The sequence below is a fragment of the Podarcis raffonei genome, chromosome 10 (assembly GCF_027172205.1).
Source record: "Podarcis raffonei isolate rPodRaf1 chromosome 10, rPodRaf1.pri, whole genome shotgun sequence".
NCBI classification, from domain to species: domain Eukaryota; kingdom Metazoa; phylum Chordata; class Lepidosauria; order Squamata; family Lacertidae; genus Podarcis; species Podarcis raffonei.
The window spans coordinates 34,793,786-34,810,055 of NC_070611.1; the positions used below are offsets into that span (position 1 = coordinate 34,793,786).

Consider the following 16,270-nt stretch of genomic DNA (forward strand, 5'->3'; position numbering starts at 1 on the left):
AATAATTTATCTTTGAATTGAGTGCTACAGTCACAGTGTGGGGTCTTCTAGCAGTTCAAGCCAGTGGTAAGTACCAGCATTGTGACTCACAGCTAACTCAACCAATCACCGCTCTGTAGTTTGTTGCTCCTGCAGTTGTATTGAGTGACTGAAACATAACAAGTGAGCTAAAGAGGAGTAGTAGGTGTGTGGCAATAGTTTCTATTTGTAGCTGTTTCATAACTTCTGGCAAAACAATAACAAACCAGTTCCATATCATAATGAATGTTTACTACAGGTGCAAACCCTATTCCAGAACTGGTGGTACTCAGCTATTTAAATGTCTTTGGGAGGGAGAAGATTACAAGCAGCTCCCCATTTATGCACGTTCAATATGTGTCCAACTGTGTATATGGAAGTGTATATGGAACTGTGTATATGGAAGTGACCAGGAAACGTCATAAAGACATCACTGAAATTTCACTAAAAAAGCAGGGCAGGGGGCAGAATGGGGTGTTTGCAGGCTTTTCCAATGGCTTTCAAATATACACAACTTCACCAACGTGTGTGATGCCTCAGAACGTAACCCCTGTGTAAACTGGGGGCTACCTGTGTAGCCTCAAGGTATGGTGGAAATGGCCAGGAAATTCTATTTCCTAGGTCCCTCTACAAGTCAGCTCTATAATATTGATAATTGGGGGTTTTGGGGTTGTTTTTTTAAGGAAATCATTATTGTGTTAGCAGGGAACAGTAAAAAAGAATTGTAACATTGGTGAAGGGTGCAGGGCCGGAGGCGGCTTTTAAGTCATTCATTTGCCCATTTACCTTGTCTACATGGACCCTCTAGCAGTGTTAGAAACTGAGATATGGAAGCACCTTAAACCTAGCTTATGGGCGCAACAACGGAATGTCTAGGCACATTTTTAAAAAATTAAAATACAAAGCTGAAAATGAATGAACTGCAGCTAAAATATTGTGTTCATTTTTCACATGGTCTTGTCCTTCCCCTGCCCCTAATATTCTTAAGAGGATCTCTTCTCCAGTCTTCAGAGGGTAGCTGGAAGTGGGCCCTCCTTTCCTATCACTCTGCAGTTTTAATCCGAAATCTTAGGCGCAGTACTGCACCCAGAGCTCAGAAACTGCTTGCGCATTAATGAACTTCCCCGTCACAAAATGTGCCCAGAACAATGGGAGTTGCGAACACTGCCCTCTAGGATAGGTCTTCACCAGCCTATGAGAAGAATATGAGGCGGGTGTAAAAGAAAAAGGGAAGGATGAAAACGTCTCTTCCCTCCATCTTATGTCCTTCCACAACCATAAACTAGCACATATATTAACACAATTGCATCCTTAAGCATATCTGTACTCAACAGGTTAACATGTGAATATATAAAGAAACTAAAAAGTTACTTTTAGATACCATTATTTTCATACAATGTGCCTTTTGTGTGCTTATTTAAAAATTCTAGTGATATTTTCAGTAAGTATAGCAAGCAGCAGTTTTGCCAAGACAGTGAAAAAAGTAACCAATAAAAGGACCAATAAAAGAAAACATTGGAAAACTATTTAAACGACAGTAAGAATTTAACCTTGGAATAGGCTTCATGACCCCCCCACCACCACAATAAAGGTTGTAAATCTGAACAACTTACGGGAAGCTTTCACTACTATGCACGTTGTTTGCACGTAGCAGACCATAGAAAGACACGTGTGCACCATCTGTTAAGGTCACTTCATGCTCTTTACCTTCTCTAATCATTGTGCGCTTGAGCAAACCTGAACACTTCAAAGCCAGCTCCAATGCATCCATCCAACACCTACCTAAAAATACATATTTTGGTTAGTATAATACCCCATGTAATTGAGTACACCATTTGAACGGTATGCTAGATCTGCATTTCATATGGATGTACCTTTAAAGCACAGAACTAGGATTTTATATCTGACCTCTTAAGACCAGAAATGATTATCTGTGCTCTTTCAACACATAGCCAGATTCCAACTACCGTATTTTTCGCCCTATAGGGTGCACCGGCTCATAGAGCGCACCTAGTTTTTTGGGGGAGGGATAGAGAAAACAAATTTCCCCCCCAGGCGTGGGGCTGGGGCGGGGGAAGCCCGAGCTTCCCCCGACCCCTGCCCCCAGAACAGGCTGCTATCCGCAAGCCTAGGGAGCCCGGTGGGAAGTCGCGCCGGTCTCCCCAGGCTTGCGGATATCTGCCCGAAGCCCGGGGCATGCTCTGCTGTGCTTCCCGGGTTTCGGGCTGCAGGCTGCTGTCCGCAAGCCTTGGGAGCCCGGCGGGAAGTCGCGCTGGGCTCCCAAGGCTTGCGGATAACTTTCTGAAGCCTGGAGAGCGAGAGGGGTTGGTGCGCACCGACCCCTCCGGTTCTCCAGGCTTCAGCGAAAGCCTGCATTCACCCCATAGGACGCACACACATTTCCCCTTCATTTTTGGAGGGGAAAAAGTGCGTCCTATAGGGCGAAAAATACGGTATATTTTTGGTTAAGTCTCATTTACTTCAATAGGACATGTTTTTATTCACGTATGTTTGGGACTGCAGCACTAGTAGCTTCTGATATACTGGGGGGGGGGGAGGCACTGAACTTCGGTCTGTATCCAAAAAAGTCTTCCCTCGTTAGCACAAGGAGTTCCTCTCCCTCTTCTCTTTCTGCACATCCCCCCATCTGTTCTCAAGGTTCCCCCCCCCCAAAAAAAAACCCCTATGGAGCAGAGGCGGGGAAGAGGAAGTCTCATTGCAAAGGCAGGAGTCTGAATATATAGCCACAGAATCAATGAGTCATGTACATTCGACCAGCTGTGCCTTATAAGTCTTATAAGGCTGAAGTCTTCTGCAGGGAAGCCGTACCTATATTGCACTATCTTTGTATTACCTAGCTCTGGTTTTCATTTTTTTTAATTTTATCTTACTGTGAATATTTTGAGAAAAAGAAATCTGGGGACAAAAAACATCTGGGCTACACACGGTGTTGCTGGTAAAAAAATATTTCCTGAAACTGTTTAATCACATTAGGATTTACTGTGTTGCCCTTCGCAGAAAATGTTATTGACAGAATGTGCTTTTATTTACCATCTGATTCTGAAGCTGCTCGGATGATCAAGTAGCTGCTGGGTAATGGTTGTGTTATGGATCCAACAGCTTCACCTTTAGGACCCTTAAAATACAAACAATATAGATACAAGAGATTTAGATTAATTTGAAGGCACAATTTTAATAAAATATCTAGGATTCTCTGTCAATCAGCAATTGCTATTGCAATAACTATGTGACCAATGGTCATACTTCACTGGAATCTGCTCTTCAGATTAATTTTAAAAATATCTCCTATTTTGGATCCCCCTCCTCCTCTTAAAAGATCTTTAGAACTAAAATTTCCAGGTGCTTCTCCCACTCACTCCTGTATTATTATTTTTCTAAGGAAAAAACATTATAGAGGCCAAAATATTGGTGGCATTAAAAACTCTGATTACTCATTCATGTTGGGGTGGGAAGCAAGAAAGAAATGACAGCAAGAATACATTTAAGCAGAACATGCAGCTGGCGAAGAAGAAAGGCACAGCCAACACCATCTGTACGCTTTCTTTCTTCAATCACTGTTGAGAAATTGGAAGGTAGCTCAGCTACAAGAAAAACGTCACACATTTCGGTCTGGAGAGTTGGAATGATCCTCATTTGAAGCTCATGGACTCCCAAATGTGTGTAGATAAACAGGAGGGGGTGGACAGAGGACACTACAACTTAGTACATAAGAAGAGTCTGCTGGATCTCCCAACAACTGCTCGTCTGGCAGTGGAGGTGGAACACAGCCATCATGTAGCTATTGACAGTCTTCTCCTCAATTAATTAATTTATTTAATCTTCATTAGAAACCATCTAAATTGATGACCATCACTTCCTCCTGTAGTAGCGAGTTCCATAGTTAACGATACGCTGTGTGAAGAAGTCAACCTTTCCTCATAAGGGAGCTGCCCCATACAACCGCCCAAACATTTTGGTTGGGTTTACTGGTTAGCATGCAGAATATTCAGTAGCAGAGCCAAAAGGCATAGAAGTTATACTGCCTCATGTATCAAGAGATCCAAACATCATTAAGTGTAATTATGGATTATCACAAGAGATCCATCCACAAATGGACTGGGCCCTTTTTGGCTGCCTTGGGGATGAAAGTACATGTAATTCAGGTGATGCCTTTGTTCCTAATGTCCAGGGCTGATTTCTGCTGCTAACCCATTTTAAGTGGACTCTAGGCACTACATAAGACCAATAAAAAGTAACAAACAGGAACTTAAAACAGCAAAGTAAAAATGTGGCAATTTTTGATGTTTTAAAAGAGAATCTTCCCAATACGATTTTAAAGCACAAATCATTAAAAAGCCTGAGAGAATGAAAAAATATTATCCTAATGCCTACAAGATAATAAAATAGGTACCATTAGGGATTCAGGCGCTGTTACACAGCATTACTGTGCACATTTTGTATGGGCAAAGATTATGATTAGTGGCTGCTTTCACAATAAAGACCACACAGGATTATGCAGAGGGCCAATACTTCTCCAATGCAACCACACTGCTCAGGGCTTTGGTATGTCAGAAAATCAAGCAAATTTAGCAAAGGGATAGCTGAGCTGACAACTGAAAGCACACTGAGATCATTAATATTTAACAGTGCAGATAGGTTTAATGTGTCATTGGTGTAATGTTCTATTCAACGCCACCTGCATTAAGAATACATATTCACTTACCTTAACAGCCCAGATGGATTGCTCCAAAGGATGGAAAAGTTTGAAACAAAATCCATCCTTTTTTGAAGGCCGCTCAATGAGTTCACAAGCGTTCAGAAGTACTGTTCCCACCCACTGGCCGTTTTTGGGAGTTTTGTAAATAAGCAGTACTCCAGGTTTCAACACACACCAAAGTTTGGTCCAGCTTTTCAGTGTACCTCGAATCTTAACAGAAAAAAGAGACTTTTAATTGTAAGTACATTTTAAGTACATTTCAGTCCCAATCCCTCCTGGCCAAGCAGTAAGACCCTTCTTACAACATACACAACCAGTTCAGAATTGCAAAAATGAAGAAGAGTTATTCAAATCTCACACAAATACTTATAGGCACAACACATCTTAATGTTTGTATACTGGTAATTGAGTGTAACTAGTAAATCAAATTACCAAAGGATATCAACTGCACCATGCAGACAGTATTCCTTTAAAATGAAAACTAATTTACTATGTCAGACGTTATTTTACATATGTAAATAAATACAGAAACTTGAGATGATTCCCATGCCTGCAGAATATGTCTCAACTGACACCAGTAGAACCTACTGGTTAGGGAATGTACTTGAAATATGAAATGCAAGTTCAAATCCCTAATCAGAAACAAAGATCACTTTGTAGCCTTGAACAAATCACACTCTCTCAACCTAATTTAACTTTCATGGGTTTGTGAGGATAAAACATTGCCTTTGAGAAGAGCAGGATACAAATGTAATCAATCAATGAAAAAAAGTAGTATGTTAACAGCCCTTACACTTTAGCCAATACAGGAAAACAAGGTACAAACAACAAGTTCAGGTGGAATATTTTATTGATCAGCAGAAGTAATTTAATTCTCCTGTGACGTGCAAGAAACACACTGACATTAAGCAGCTTAGATTATTTGATACCCGTGCTACTTTTACGTCCTCTTCCTGGAGCTATTCATATCATCATTGAAATTCACACATTTGAAACTCCCAGAGCTTTAGGCTATCATGTATGAAATGTGGCTTGGTGAGTCTGCAAGAAGGAATCTGTTTTAAAGTAACAGTTTCCTGTTTCCAGAGGAATCACTCATAATTCACATTGTATTGAATATAAAGTGATCACCAATTCAATTAGTCACTGCAGACAGATGTAGCCATGGCAACCACTGTAAAGCAGTGGCAAGGTGTCCCCGATGGTTCCCTATGCATCAAGTACTGAGCCTCTGGGATATAATTAATGGAGTTTTTTCTAGTGGTAAACATCAATCAGCAACCAACTAGGATCTGAATTCTTTTACATTCTGACAAATAAACAACAGCTACAACTTTCACTCAATATTACACATAATTCCTGACCTTCAGCCAGTCAGCCATAACAATGACTGATGGGTCTGTGATTGTGCTAAGTAGTTCTTTTGTGGCTCTTTTCTTCTCTTCCCTGTAATTTTTCTTTTGAACCTGTAAATAATGAACGAACAATAAATGCAGAGGGTAAGAAATTTAAGAAAATGGAAGTCGTGGAGCCATAAATGCAAAGGTCAAAACAAACTGCAACATGCTTAGTTCAATCCATAGTAGTATGAAGAAAACGAAACAGTGGCATTACATAATATTGCCTTCAAACCAATTTCATATAAAGCAGGAATGGGGAACCTGAGACCCTTCAGATATTAACTCTACAGCCCCCATCAGCCCCAGCCAGCATGGCCAGTGGTCAGGGATGATGGGAGTTCAGCAACATCTGGAGACTTGAAGTAGGGGTGGGTTATGATATATTGATATTTTGTCTCTTACTGCTATGAACTCCAGACCGCAATAAATGTTTCATATTTTTTTACCCTGTAATATATTGAGAATGCACTGCCCAGCTTGCAGGCAGGAAGCAACACTTTACTGCAAAGTAAAGGCCAGGTTTTTTGCCTGCCCAATCTGCAAGGCATAAGCCCATGCCGCCTCCCAGCTGGCGTTGCAGAGTAAAAGGCTTTACTTTGAAGTAAAAGCTGCAAATATCCACGTGGCTTTGCTCTTGCTTTTGTTATGCAGGTTGGTTTAAGGCACACACCTCACTTCTTGCTAGGCAGAATAGAGACCCAGCTTCCTGGCTGATCTGATAAGCAAACAATGTTTCTTTCCCCCTCATAAGATCCACATGGCAGAATAGACACCCAGCATATTATCAGGCTAAGCAGACATTAGAGTCTCTACAAGAGCCTTGTGGATCTTATTTGCTTGCTTATAGGAATCTTTGGTCCTCAGCAGTGCTGTGGACAGAGAATCGGCAAACAAAGTTTCTTCTTCCTGATACGATCAGTTTGGCTTGGCTTGGCTCCTGCTTCTGTACAGGCAAGGAAGCAACAATTTACTTTTGCAGTAAAGGCTCTATGCATTTGGAAACTAAGATGCGGACAATGCTGATGACTGGGCTGCTGCCGCCAGTTCAAATTTTAATTGCTGGTTTTAGATATATAGTGGTGCATTTTAAGTATTGTTTTTTAAGCAGTTTGTTTTTATTATTCTTTGTTCTATGACTGGTGTTTTTAAATGTTGTAAGCCGCCTTGAATTTCAGCTTGGCAGGATATAAATATGTTATATAATAAATAAATAAAATAATATGAGAGGCAGTGGGGTGGAAGAACCCATGGAACGCCTTTCACTCAGCAAAGTAGTAATGGGCTGGTAACACATTTAATATTTCCAGCAGAAACAAGTCATGCCACATTCAAAGTGGTGGACAGCTTCTGTGCATCCCTAGCAGCAGCAGCCAGCACACCATATATACTTTTATCTGTAGCCTAGTTTTTACAAAGGTGATGAAGTCATGTCTGGGCTACACCATTTTAGACCACAGGTGGGAGTTAATAAGGCTGAATAATACCTGCATGAAAGTGAGCCCATAAACAGGTTTACAAACTCAAATGAGAACCAGATCTGCAGAGGGCAAAAAGTAATTTAGCTTCTTCTGTGTCCTCTCCCACACTCTAGAACTAGAGGGCTATGTTCAGGCTAGAAAAACACAGTGAATTCTAGAGAAAATTATGACATTGGTTGAAGAAACAGCAGCACATCTTGGAATGTTCTAGCATTTCTTTAAAGTTATTGTGTATCTCACATTTATCTTCTGAGGCCACTTAGAGGTGTCGTATTCTATAGCCAAAAGGCTGGAGATGGTAGGTTTTCTATTCTGGAAAGCAACTCACCTTAAGAGACTCCTTCTTTGTGAGCTTGGTAGTAGAGGAGCTGGGGGAGGAGGCAGTGATGTCCTTCTCAGAGCCATTATAAAGCTTAGATTCTGACTGAAAATATACATAACACAAGGAAATAATTAATGAAGGATTAGAGCAGTTGCTGTTCAGTCAAACTTCAAGCGAAACATAGAAGCTACAAGTTTTTCAGATTGCTGCTTGCTCCCTTTATGTCGCTTCATTTAATCAAGGCATAGAAAGAGCTTGTAAATGAATCCTTCGTGTGGTACTTCAAAACATTGGCTTCTTCTGTCATATCATTTAACAATAACCCAGTTTGAAGAAAGGAGTCAAAAACTTGACATTGTCCACTGAGCTTTACACATGCAAACACAAATAGCTTTTCTTGTCCAGTGCCACCTACACACTTACTTACCCCCTGGCCCCTCAAGGAAAACATGGAATTTCTCCAGACTAAGATCTGCTCCCTGAATCTGTTATATCAGTGTTATTCAAATACATTATTACAGCCTGCTTTCCCCAAAACACCCTCATTCTAGAGATCCATAACTTCACCTCACTTAAGTGCCTTTAAATATTTCTTTATTAAACATGCTGCTGTGGCATCACATGGCTTTTATTTATCCTGCCTTGAAAGTTCTAAAAATGGTTTCTCTGCATGTGCCACCCAATAGCTTGGGGGGGGGGGAGCTGGTTGAGAATGACAGATGAACCCTGCAGAGTTGCAGAGCTATTCTAGCAGTCTATCATCACTCAACATTGGTTGATAATGTAACCAAGTTAACTCATTAGGAACGTCTCAGCATCTTGTACTGACTAAAAATAAACTTTGGATGAGTTACAAGGCATTTGTTACCCTGTATAGGAAAACACGTTTTATTGACACAAATTGTTTAACACTGAGATGCCCAGGAGCCAGCCAAATCTGCTGGCTAAAATTAAGGCTATTCCCCCCCCCAAAAAAAACTATTTTACTAAGTTTTCAGAGACAGACAGAGGAAGGGAGGGAGGGAGGGAGGGAGGGAGGGAAAGTGAGAGAGCACACACATAAACACCCACCAATCTCAAGAAAATGAGACAAAAACTCTAATCTACCAAGCTCAGTCACATGTACACATACGAAAGTACATACTTTCTTAACCTGGATTTGGCACAGTGAAAGCTTTGGTCACCTTGGCTTTTTATTTGTATGAGGAGAGGAACTCCAACGTTGTTGCTTCTCCTTGAGCTCTCAATGGCTCTTCATACCATTGACCATGGTATCCTCATGGACTGGCTCCATTAAACAGAAGTTGGAGGCAGTGTATTACTGTGGTTCTGTCCCTATTTGATGGCCCAAGTTTAGAGAACCGCTCTGGGAGATTTCTGTTTGTTCTCATGGCAATTATATTCTGGGGATCAATTCTGTCTTCCATGCTGTTTAACACCTAAGTGAAGTCATTGGGTGCCATCATCAAAGAATTCTGGATGAGTCATCATCAAGGCACTCTGATCTATATCTTTTCCAACAGAAGCAGATGAAGCTGTTCAGAAGCTGAACTTGTGCCTGGGGTGGGGACGAGTGGGTGGTCTGGATGGGAGCCAAAAACCAAGCCTGAACCCTGAGAAGCATTCTATGGCTTGGTAGTTTGTATCTTGTTCAAGTGTGAGTTGCACTCACCATAAAACATATAGCATGTAGTACAGTAGAACCCGCAACTTACCTGGGGGCTATGTTCTGGGGATTGCGCCTAAAACCAAAATCATGTATAGTCAAAATTCATTGGATTCAACGGCAGAGAGGATTGCCAAAGTCATTTTCCCCAGAACCCCACCCCCTTTCTATTTTTTAATTGACATGCATGTAAAGCTGAATGTGCACAAGTGAAATGCACATAAACTGGAGGCTCCAATGCCTATTGCCAGCTATGGCTAGTTCATCTAAAATAATATGCCTCATACTTAACCAAGTAGCTAATAGAATTCACCAAAGGCCCACTGCATCTCCTGAGCAGCCCTCACTTTTTTTTCACAAACTGGCTTTAAAAGCAAATATTAGTGCTTGCTTTTGTGCTATAACCAAAGATTACACATAAACATAATTCACCTTACGATTTAAAATAAGCCACAAATGTGATGCGATTAAATTAATTGCAGCTACATACCCAAGCTCACTTAGATGCATCAAACTGAACTATGTTCTCTGAAGGTTAAGGTGCTCACCTTGCTTTTTGACATTGATTGTGTGGAATCATCTTTACTTTGTGAGGCATCATCCTTCCCTCTGTCAAAACCTTGAAGAGAAATTGAAATGGTTTCAAAAAATCAGTGTATCCCATATGCCATTAAGGTTGAAATCCTAAATAAGACAAAGCTATTAAAACTCTGACCAAATATACTTAGGGACATGGTGTATATGTCACCATTTGTTCACCAAATGTTTTTGTAATTCCTTTACAACTAGGATTTTTTTTCTTTAATATTAAAGCCATGTTGTGTGAGACCTAGGGTCCAAAAGTGGTTATGTTCCCAGCCTACAAAGTTGGTAGTTATCAACCCTGTCCCAATTTAATGCATTTGTATTTTACCTTCCAGGCATTCAGAGGTACCTCAATTACTCAGTTATATGAAAATATCCAACTACAGTACTAGTAGCACGTAGCACAACATAGATAAGCACAGAGAGTTTCAGTCCACAGGAGAACTGGCTTGCCAGCCCAGCCCCAGGTTACAGCAGTTCCAACAATGCAAAGCCTTCTCATCAGGCATCAGAAAAATAAGATGGAAGTGGAATCTAACAATAAATTCATGATCGAGTAAGCCGCTAGGATTAGGCATTATCATATTCACACCATACCACCACACACATCCAGGGATGTGAACTAATCAATGGAGCATAAAACAGAATGAAGCAGAGCTTGTGCAAAGCCAAGTATGGAGAGTAGTGCTAACAAGCCGTTTCTACTCCTTGTGTTAATAAAGGCAGATCGGAGTAACCACAAAGCGGCAAGTGAATTCACTTATCTTAATCAGAAATTCTTCAGCAAAGTATTAGCTGCAAATGTTATCTTCCTGGTAAACTTACCAGGAGCTTGGGAAATTCCCTAGAACAATTTGGGATTAACTGAGATTTGGCAGCAACTTCTACATGCACAGCCTTTCTTTGGACATTTGTAGGGCCAAGGGGCAAGGGCCAGTGCGCAACATCTTACTGCTTCAAGCATTCATGTACCTTGTGATATGTCTAGAGAATGGGGCTCATGACACCACAATTAATGTCTAGGGTGCTCTACTCTTCATACAAAGTCAGTGAGCAAGTTACACGCACATAAACTGGTTTTAAAAAAGAAAGAAGGAATGTGAATCAAATGCCAACTACTGACATATTTAACAGCATGAAATTCATAATAACATATTGTGTTTCCCTCGCCCAGATAATTCATGTAAAAGACTATAATTAAGGTAAGGTTGCAGTACCTAAGTTACACTGCCTTGCATTTGAGATCTAGCACACATACATCTCACTTTGTCATCTGTGAGTATTAAACCACTCTAAATGCCAAACTGGACTTTTAGTAAGATATGGCAAAAACTCAGTAAAAATAACAACATACTTCCTTACAAGAGTTGTTATGCAACTTACTGGCTTGGTTCAGATATCCTGAAAACCAAACTATGAAAAGGAAACATGCAATGTTGTGGTTACATTCAGAACTCTGCAATAAGTGACTGAAGCTGCAGTTATACAAGTACAGCAAATCTGCTTGTCCTTTGTTTTGTTGTATAAACGTTTATTACTTACACAAAAAAACATGAAAAGAGGGAGCATTATTTTTAGTTTCCAGGGGATTCACATCATGTTTGTGTTGAAACTACTAACCACAAAAGAAGAGGTAGACAACTAATAGGTACATTAAAATGAAATTAGCTTGAAGGTTGCAACTGTCTTAAATAAATAAATTTTTACAGTAGTACTAACTCACACATTTACAGTAACCTTGCAATTGTGCATTTTCAAGACTGATCAAGTCCATTAGAACCAATGCAAACTAGATATACAACATTATGAGTATTTCCAAGTTATTATTTACATTATTAAGGAATGTAAGGATTAAAGGACACAACACTGATTAACATGGCCTCAAATTTTACATTTTAAGATTACTTCTAACAGTCAAAAGTCCTGCTATGTTGTCTACTCCAGATTTCAAAAGGACCTGCACCTAATTAGAAGCCATGTTCCGTTTACTTGAAAATCATTTGGTTGCAGATTCCAGTATGTTGAAAATTCTCTTAAATTGCAGGTAAGAAAGACACCACCCATATTCAGTCAAGTATCATTCTCATTATATAATATCATCATCATCATCATGTACAATCACACGCAATCTACAATGAAGCACTTCGTTCTTAATGCTGAACTTAAAGAAAGCGCTGCCCGAGAACACATGCCAACCATGAATCATTATTTCCAAATCTCATTTTATTTTATTCAACGTGAATCCAGGTGCTTTTTCAGCTTAGAAAATTAGTATTTGTAGAAGCTTTTACAATAAATATTTTCATGAGAACATTAAAAAGTGAGACAAAACAAACCTCGGAAGACTGGTGAAAGTGCATTGTATCCTCCGAATGAAGCATTCCGGACAAGTTTCCGACCATCAGCCCGTGGAGGCAGCGAAACTCCAGCACATGAAGAAAACCTACGTCGCTGTGGACCTTCTGCCTTCATGAGTTAGATGCTCTGTATAATGATTATTTTCATTCAGAAGGATGACGGGAATAAGAACGTTGCAGAAAGTCTTTTCCCTTCACATTCAGATTAGCAGCATGCAAGACCCACAAAGATCAAGTGCCATGTGCACACTTTGAACAAGGAGAGATGCCAGAGGCTGTTGAACTTTGTAACCAAGCTAAGAGATGTTTATGAATTCAATCCAAGCTGCTACCATTCCTCCATCAATAACATGTCATATTTCAGTCAGCATGCCCCGAGACAAGCTGTTACTCTTCATTGTTTTGCAGGCACCAGACAACTGTCATGACAAAGTACATCAGAATGGAGGAGTTATTAAAGAAATTCCTTTGCTGCCTAATCATTCAAGTTCTATTTTATTGCACACAGAACAATTATGAGTATACTTCTAAAATTCACGCAAGAAAATTAAGAGTACTACTGAGAATCAGAGAAGGAATTTCCATTAAATGGAAACCCATTTATTTTCAGTACTTTTTATTGTGGATTAAATAGCATTTGCCAGCAAGGACTCACATAAATGACCCTGAAAGAAAAAGCACTGCTTCTGAATGCAGTATTAGGGTACATTTTAGAAGGCAGGCACTAACTCATATCATTTAAGCAATACCACCAAACAGACCCTTGCCAAAATAATTTCTGATACAGGAGTCAGAACTTCCGTCAGCAATTTCCAGAATTTAGCACAGAGTAACAAGTATCAAAAAAGTGTAAAAATGTTTATTGATGACTTTGCTTTTTAACATAATTAACAACTCCAGAGAAAGGGGGTCACTTTTTCATTAAATAGTTTGACATGTTTTCAACGTGTTGAAATACAAGCTATGGTATTTGCTCAACACTATACAACAACAATACTCAATAAATATAAGTAAAAATGTTATCTTTAGAAACCACAGGCTAACTCTTTTAATGGAAACAACTGAAACAGAATTTAAGCTTAAAATTTCATTCAAAATTTTGCAAGCATTTGAATGCTTCATTTGCTCATCGTGCAAATTAGTTAGGTGGTCAGTTTTGCCTGCTTTCCATTCGAAATGTCTAACTTTACACAACATTTTTTATTTTAAAAAACCCTTTCAAGTCAATTTCCCCTTGCTTTGATGAGTCATTAAAAAACAACAACAGATATTCTATAGCTGAGATCCAAGGTTGTTTTTTAAGCCATCATTTTGCCTGAATTCATGAAATGAAATATAGCAAGAAATCTAAAAGCTTGTACAGTGGGGGGGGGGGGAATTAAACCAATAAAATACTTTTCTTATATCAGATGATGATCAAGAAAATTCTTAAGATTTCAAACTATTTAATCTCAATGACTAACAAAACAGAAATGACTTGGATCCAACTATTTGTACCATATAAATCTGGCAAATGTCAGGTTTAAGCTATACAATAAAAATATATTAATTTACTATATTTTTATCCTGCTTTTCAGACAATTACTGTCTCCCAAAATGGCAAAGAGAGAGAGTGAGTATGCGTGTATGTAAAAGAAGGGCCCACCATCATTCTATTCATATTCTTTTGGATCTCATGCTTTTCATTACTAGATACCAAATGTTCTCGCCCATTAACAGAACATAAACCACTAATATATCCCTCCCTGACCTGATGGGAATCCTCATCCTCTGAGCTCACACAGAAGGTCACACACATCCTATTAGACTCCTTTCCCTCCTGCCTGCTTTTCCAGTATAGAAGCAAGACAGTGCCAACATTCCAAAGTAAGATATTCTGCTTTGGATACCCTTCATGCATCTCACTCTCAATTTCTCACGCTGTATGTGAAATCCATATAACCCTACATATGGACACAGCTTAGATCCCCTTAACAGCTAGAAAACTGTTAACTGAAAGCTATGGCAGAGCTTAGTTCTCATAGGTACAATCTGTTATAACCTTTGCACCACAAAGGCTCGCTTTATATTTTGTCACTTTAATAATGGGAAATGTCATGCTATTTAAAAAGAAAAAAGTGCAGTTTCACTATTTATTATAATGATACGTATTATAATATTAACACACCCACAGAACCTGCTCTTGAGCATAGGGGTCTAAGAACGGAACTTGAGGTTACAAGAGAAACAATGGTTTCCTTAGCAACACCAAAGTGGGAAAGGGAGGCACCTGAAGGAGAAAATCAGTGGGGTGGGGGAATAATAGTATTTAATCCGTTCTCTATCCACGAGTTCTACCCTACAAATCCACACACACACACACCAACTGGCTATTTAAAATTTGTATCTCCCCAGCCAGGCCATGAAACAGGAAATAAGCTCAACGGAGAGAAAACCAAGAACATTTGTGAAAATAAATCACCCTGCATGGGAGGATTAAGCACCCCCTCCCCTCCCTCTTGCCCCTGACCCTCCTTGGTAAGTGCCTTTTACCCTATAATATGCTTGTTAGCCATGAAAACACTAATGGACAGTAAACATTCAAAAAGGAGTGCACCCCAAATCTGTCATATGGTTTAACTACTCAAAAAAAAAACAGGGTCTCCACCCCCATTGTTCAGCCCAGACACTTAGGTCCAGGCTCCGAGGGCCTTCTGGCGGTTCCCTCATTGCGAGAAGTGAAGTTACAGGGAACCAGGCAGAGGGCCTTCTTGGTATTGGCACCCAACCTATGGAATGCCCTCCTATCAGATGTCAAAGAGATAACAAATTGTACAACCTCCTATAGATAGCCTGAAGGCAGCCCTCTATCAGGAAGCTTTTCATGTCTGGTGTATCGTGTATGTTTTATATTCTATTGGAAGCTGCCCAGAGTGGCTGGGGCAACCCAGTCAAGATGGGTGGGGTACAAGTAATAAATTATTATTATTACAGATAAACATGGATCAGAAGACATCTAGTGAGAAAGCATCATCGTTATTAAGTAATGTAATTTTGATTCAATATTCTGAAGCAGAGGGTTGTTGTGGTTTGGGGTGTTTTTTTTACATCTATGCTACAGCACCAATATTTTCTACAGATTTTTCCGCAGGCATCACATGTTGAACACTCATACTAATCCCTATTACTGGAGCTTATTTCTGCTTAAAGAGGTCTCTAATCACCTGGTGATTTGGCATGCCTGCTTGGAAAGGCAGTTCGCACTCGGACCTAGTTTTGCCGAGATATATACATGCCTGTGATGTTCTGCTTTTAGCTGTAGAAACAGACTTACTTGCAAGATGGAATGTTCCATTATGACAAAAAATTCTGACACACAGAAAGGCACCATACCAGGGGCAAAGCTACACTGTAATCCTTCTTTGCAACATCTAGCTTTCTATAGGCAAGGTGTGTGTGCTGTTTTCAAACTTGAGCAACTTCCCATCAGGTGAGCCCTCACTTGCAGTCTGAAACAGTTCAACAAAGACACAAATTTGCCACTTTTAAATCTCCAGGCCAAAGCTGATAGGGGAACACTACTGCCCAAACTTAGTTTTTATTTATTTATTAAATAAATAAATAAATTTGTCAGGTATAAAGGGTGAACTTTTACATATATCCTCCTTGTATCAATTTCCATTGTCAAGTCTTTTTAATATCAGCCTTATATCAGCTTTACCTCTAAATCCTACATATCTTTCTCCCT

The 16,270-nt window shown here is 39.7% G+C and overlaps 1 protein-coding gene across 10 annotated transcripts in view; it reads right to left on the reverse strand.

Annotated features, from left to right (window-relative positions):
• OSBPL8 (oxysterol binding protein like 8) overlaps positions 1-16,270 on the reverse strand; it is a 69,986-nt gene that overhangs the window by 17,458 nt on the left and 36,258 nt on the right. For 7 of the 10 annotated variants that reach the window (XM_053404542.1, XM_053404541.1, XM_053404545.1 and 4 more), the window contains 7 exons: positions 10,150-10,220; positions 9,651-9,677; positions 7,942-8,037; positions 6,100-6,201; positions 4,742-4,945; positions 3,070-3,154; positions 1,632-1,800 (listed from right to left, as the gene is read on the reverse strand). In XM_053404542.1, coding sequence (XP_053260517.1) covers positions 1,632-1,800; positions 3,070-3,154; positions 4,742-4,945; positions 6,100-6,201; positions 7,942-8,037; positions 9,651-9,677; positions 10,150-10,220 — 754 coding nt within the window. Of the gene's footprint in view, positions 1-1,631; positions 1,801-3,069; positions 3,155-4,741; positions 4,946-6,099; positions 6,202-7,941; positions 8,038-9,650; positions 9,678-10,149; positions 10,221-12,522; positions 12,671-16,270 lie in introns of all 10 variants that reach the window. The other 3 variants (XM_053404548.1, XM_053404549.1, XM_053404547.1) reach the window with 3 other exon arrangements.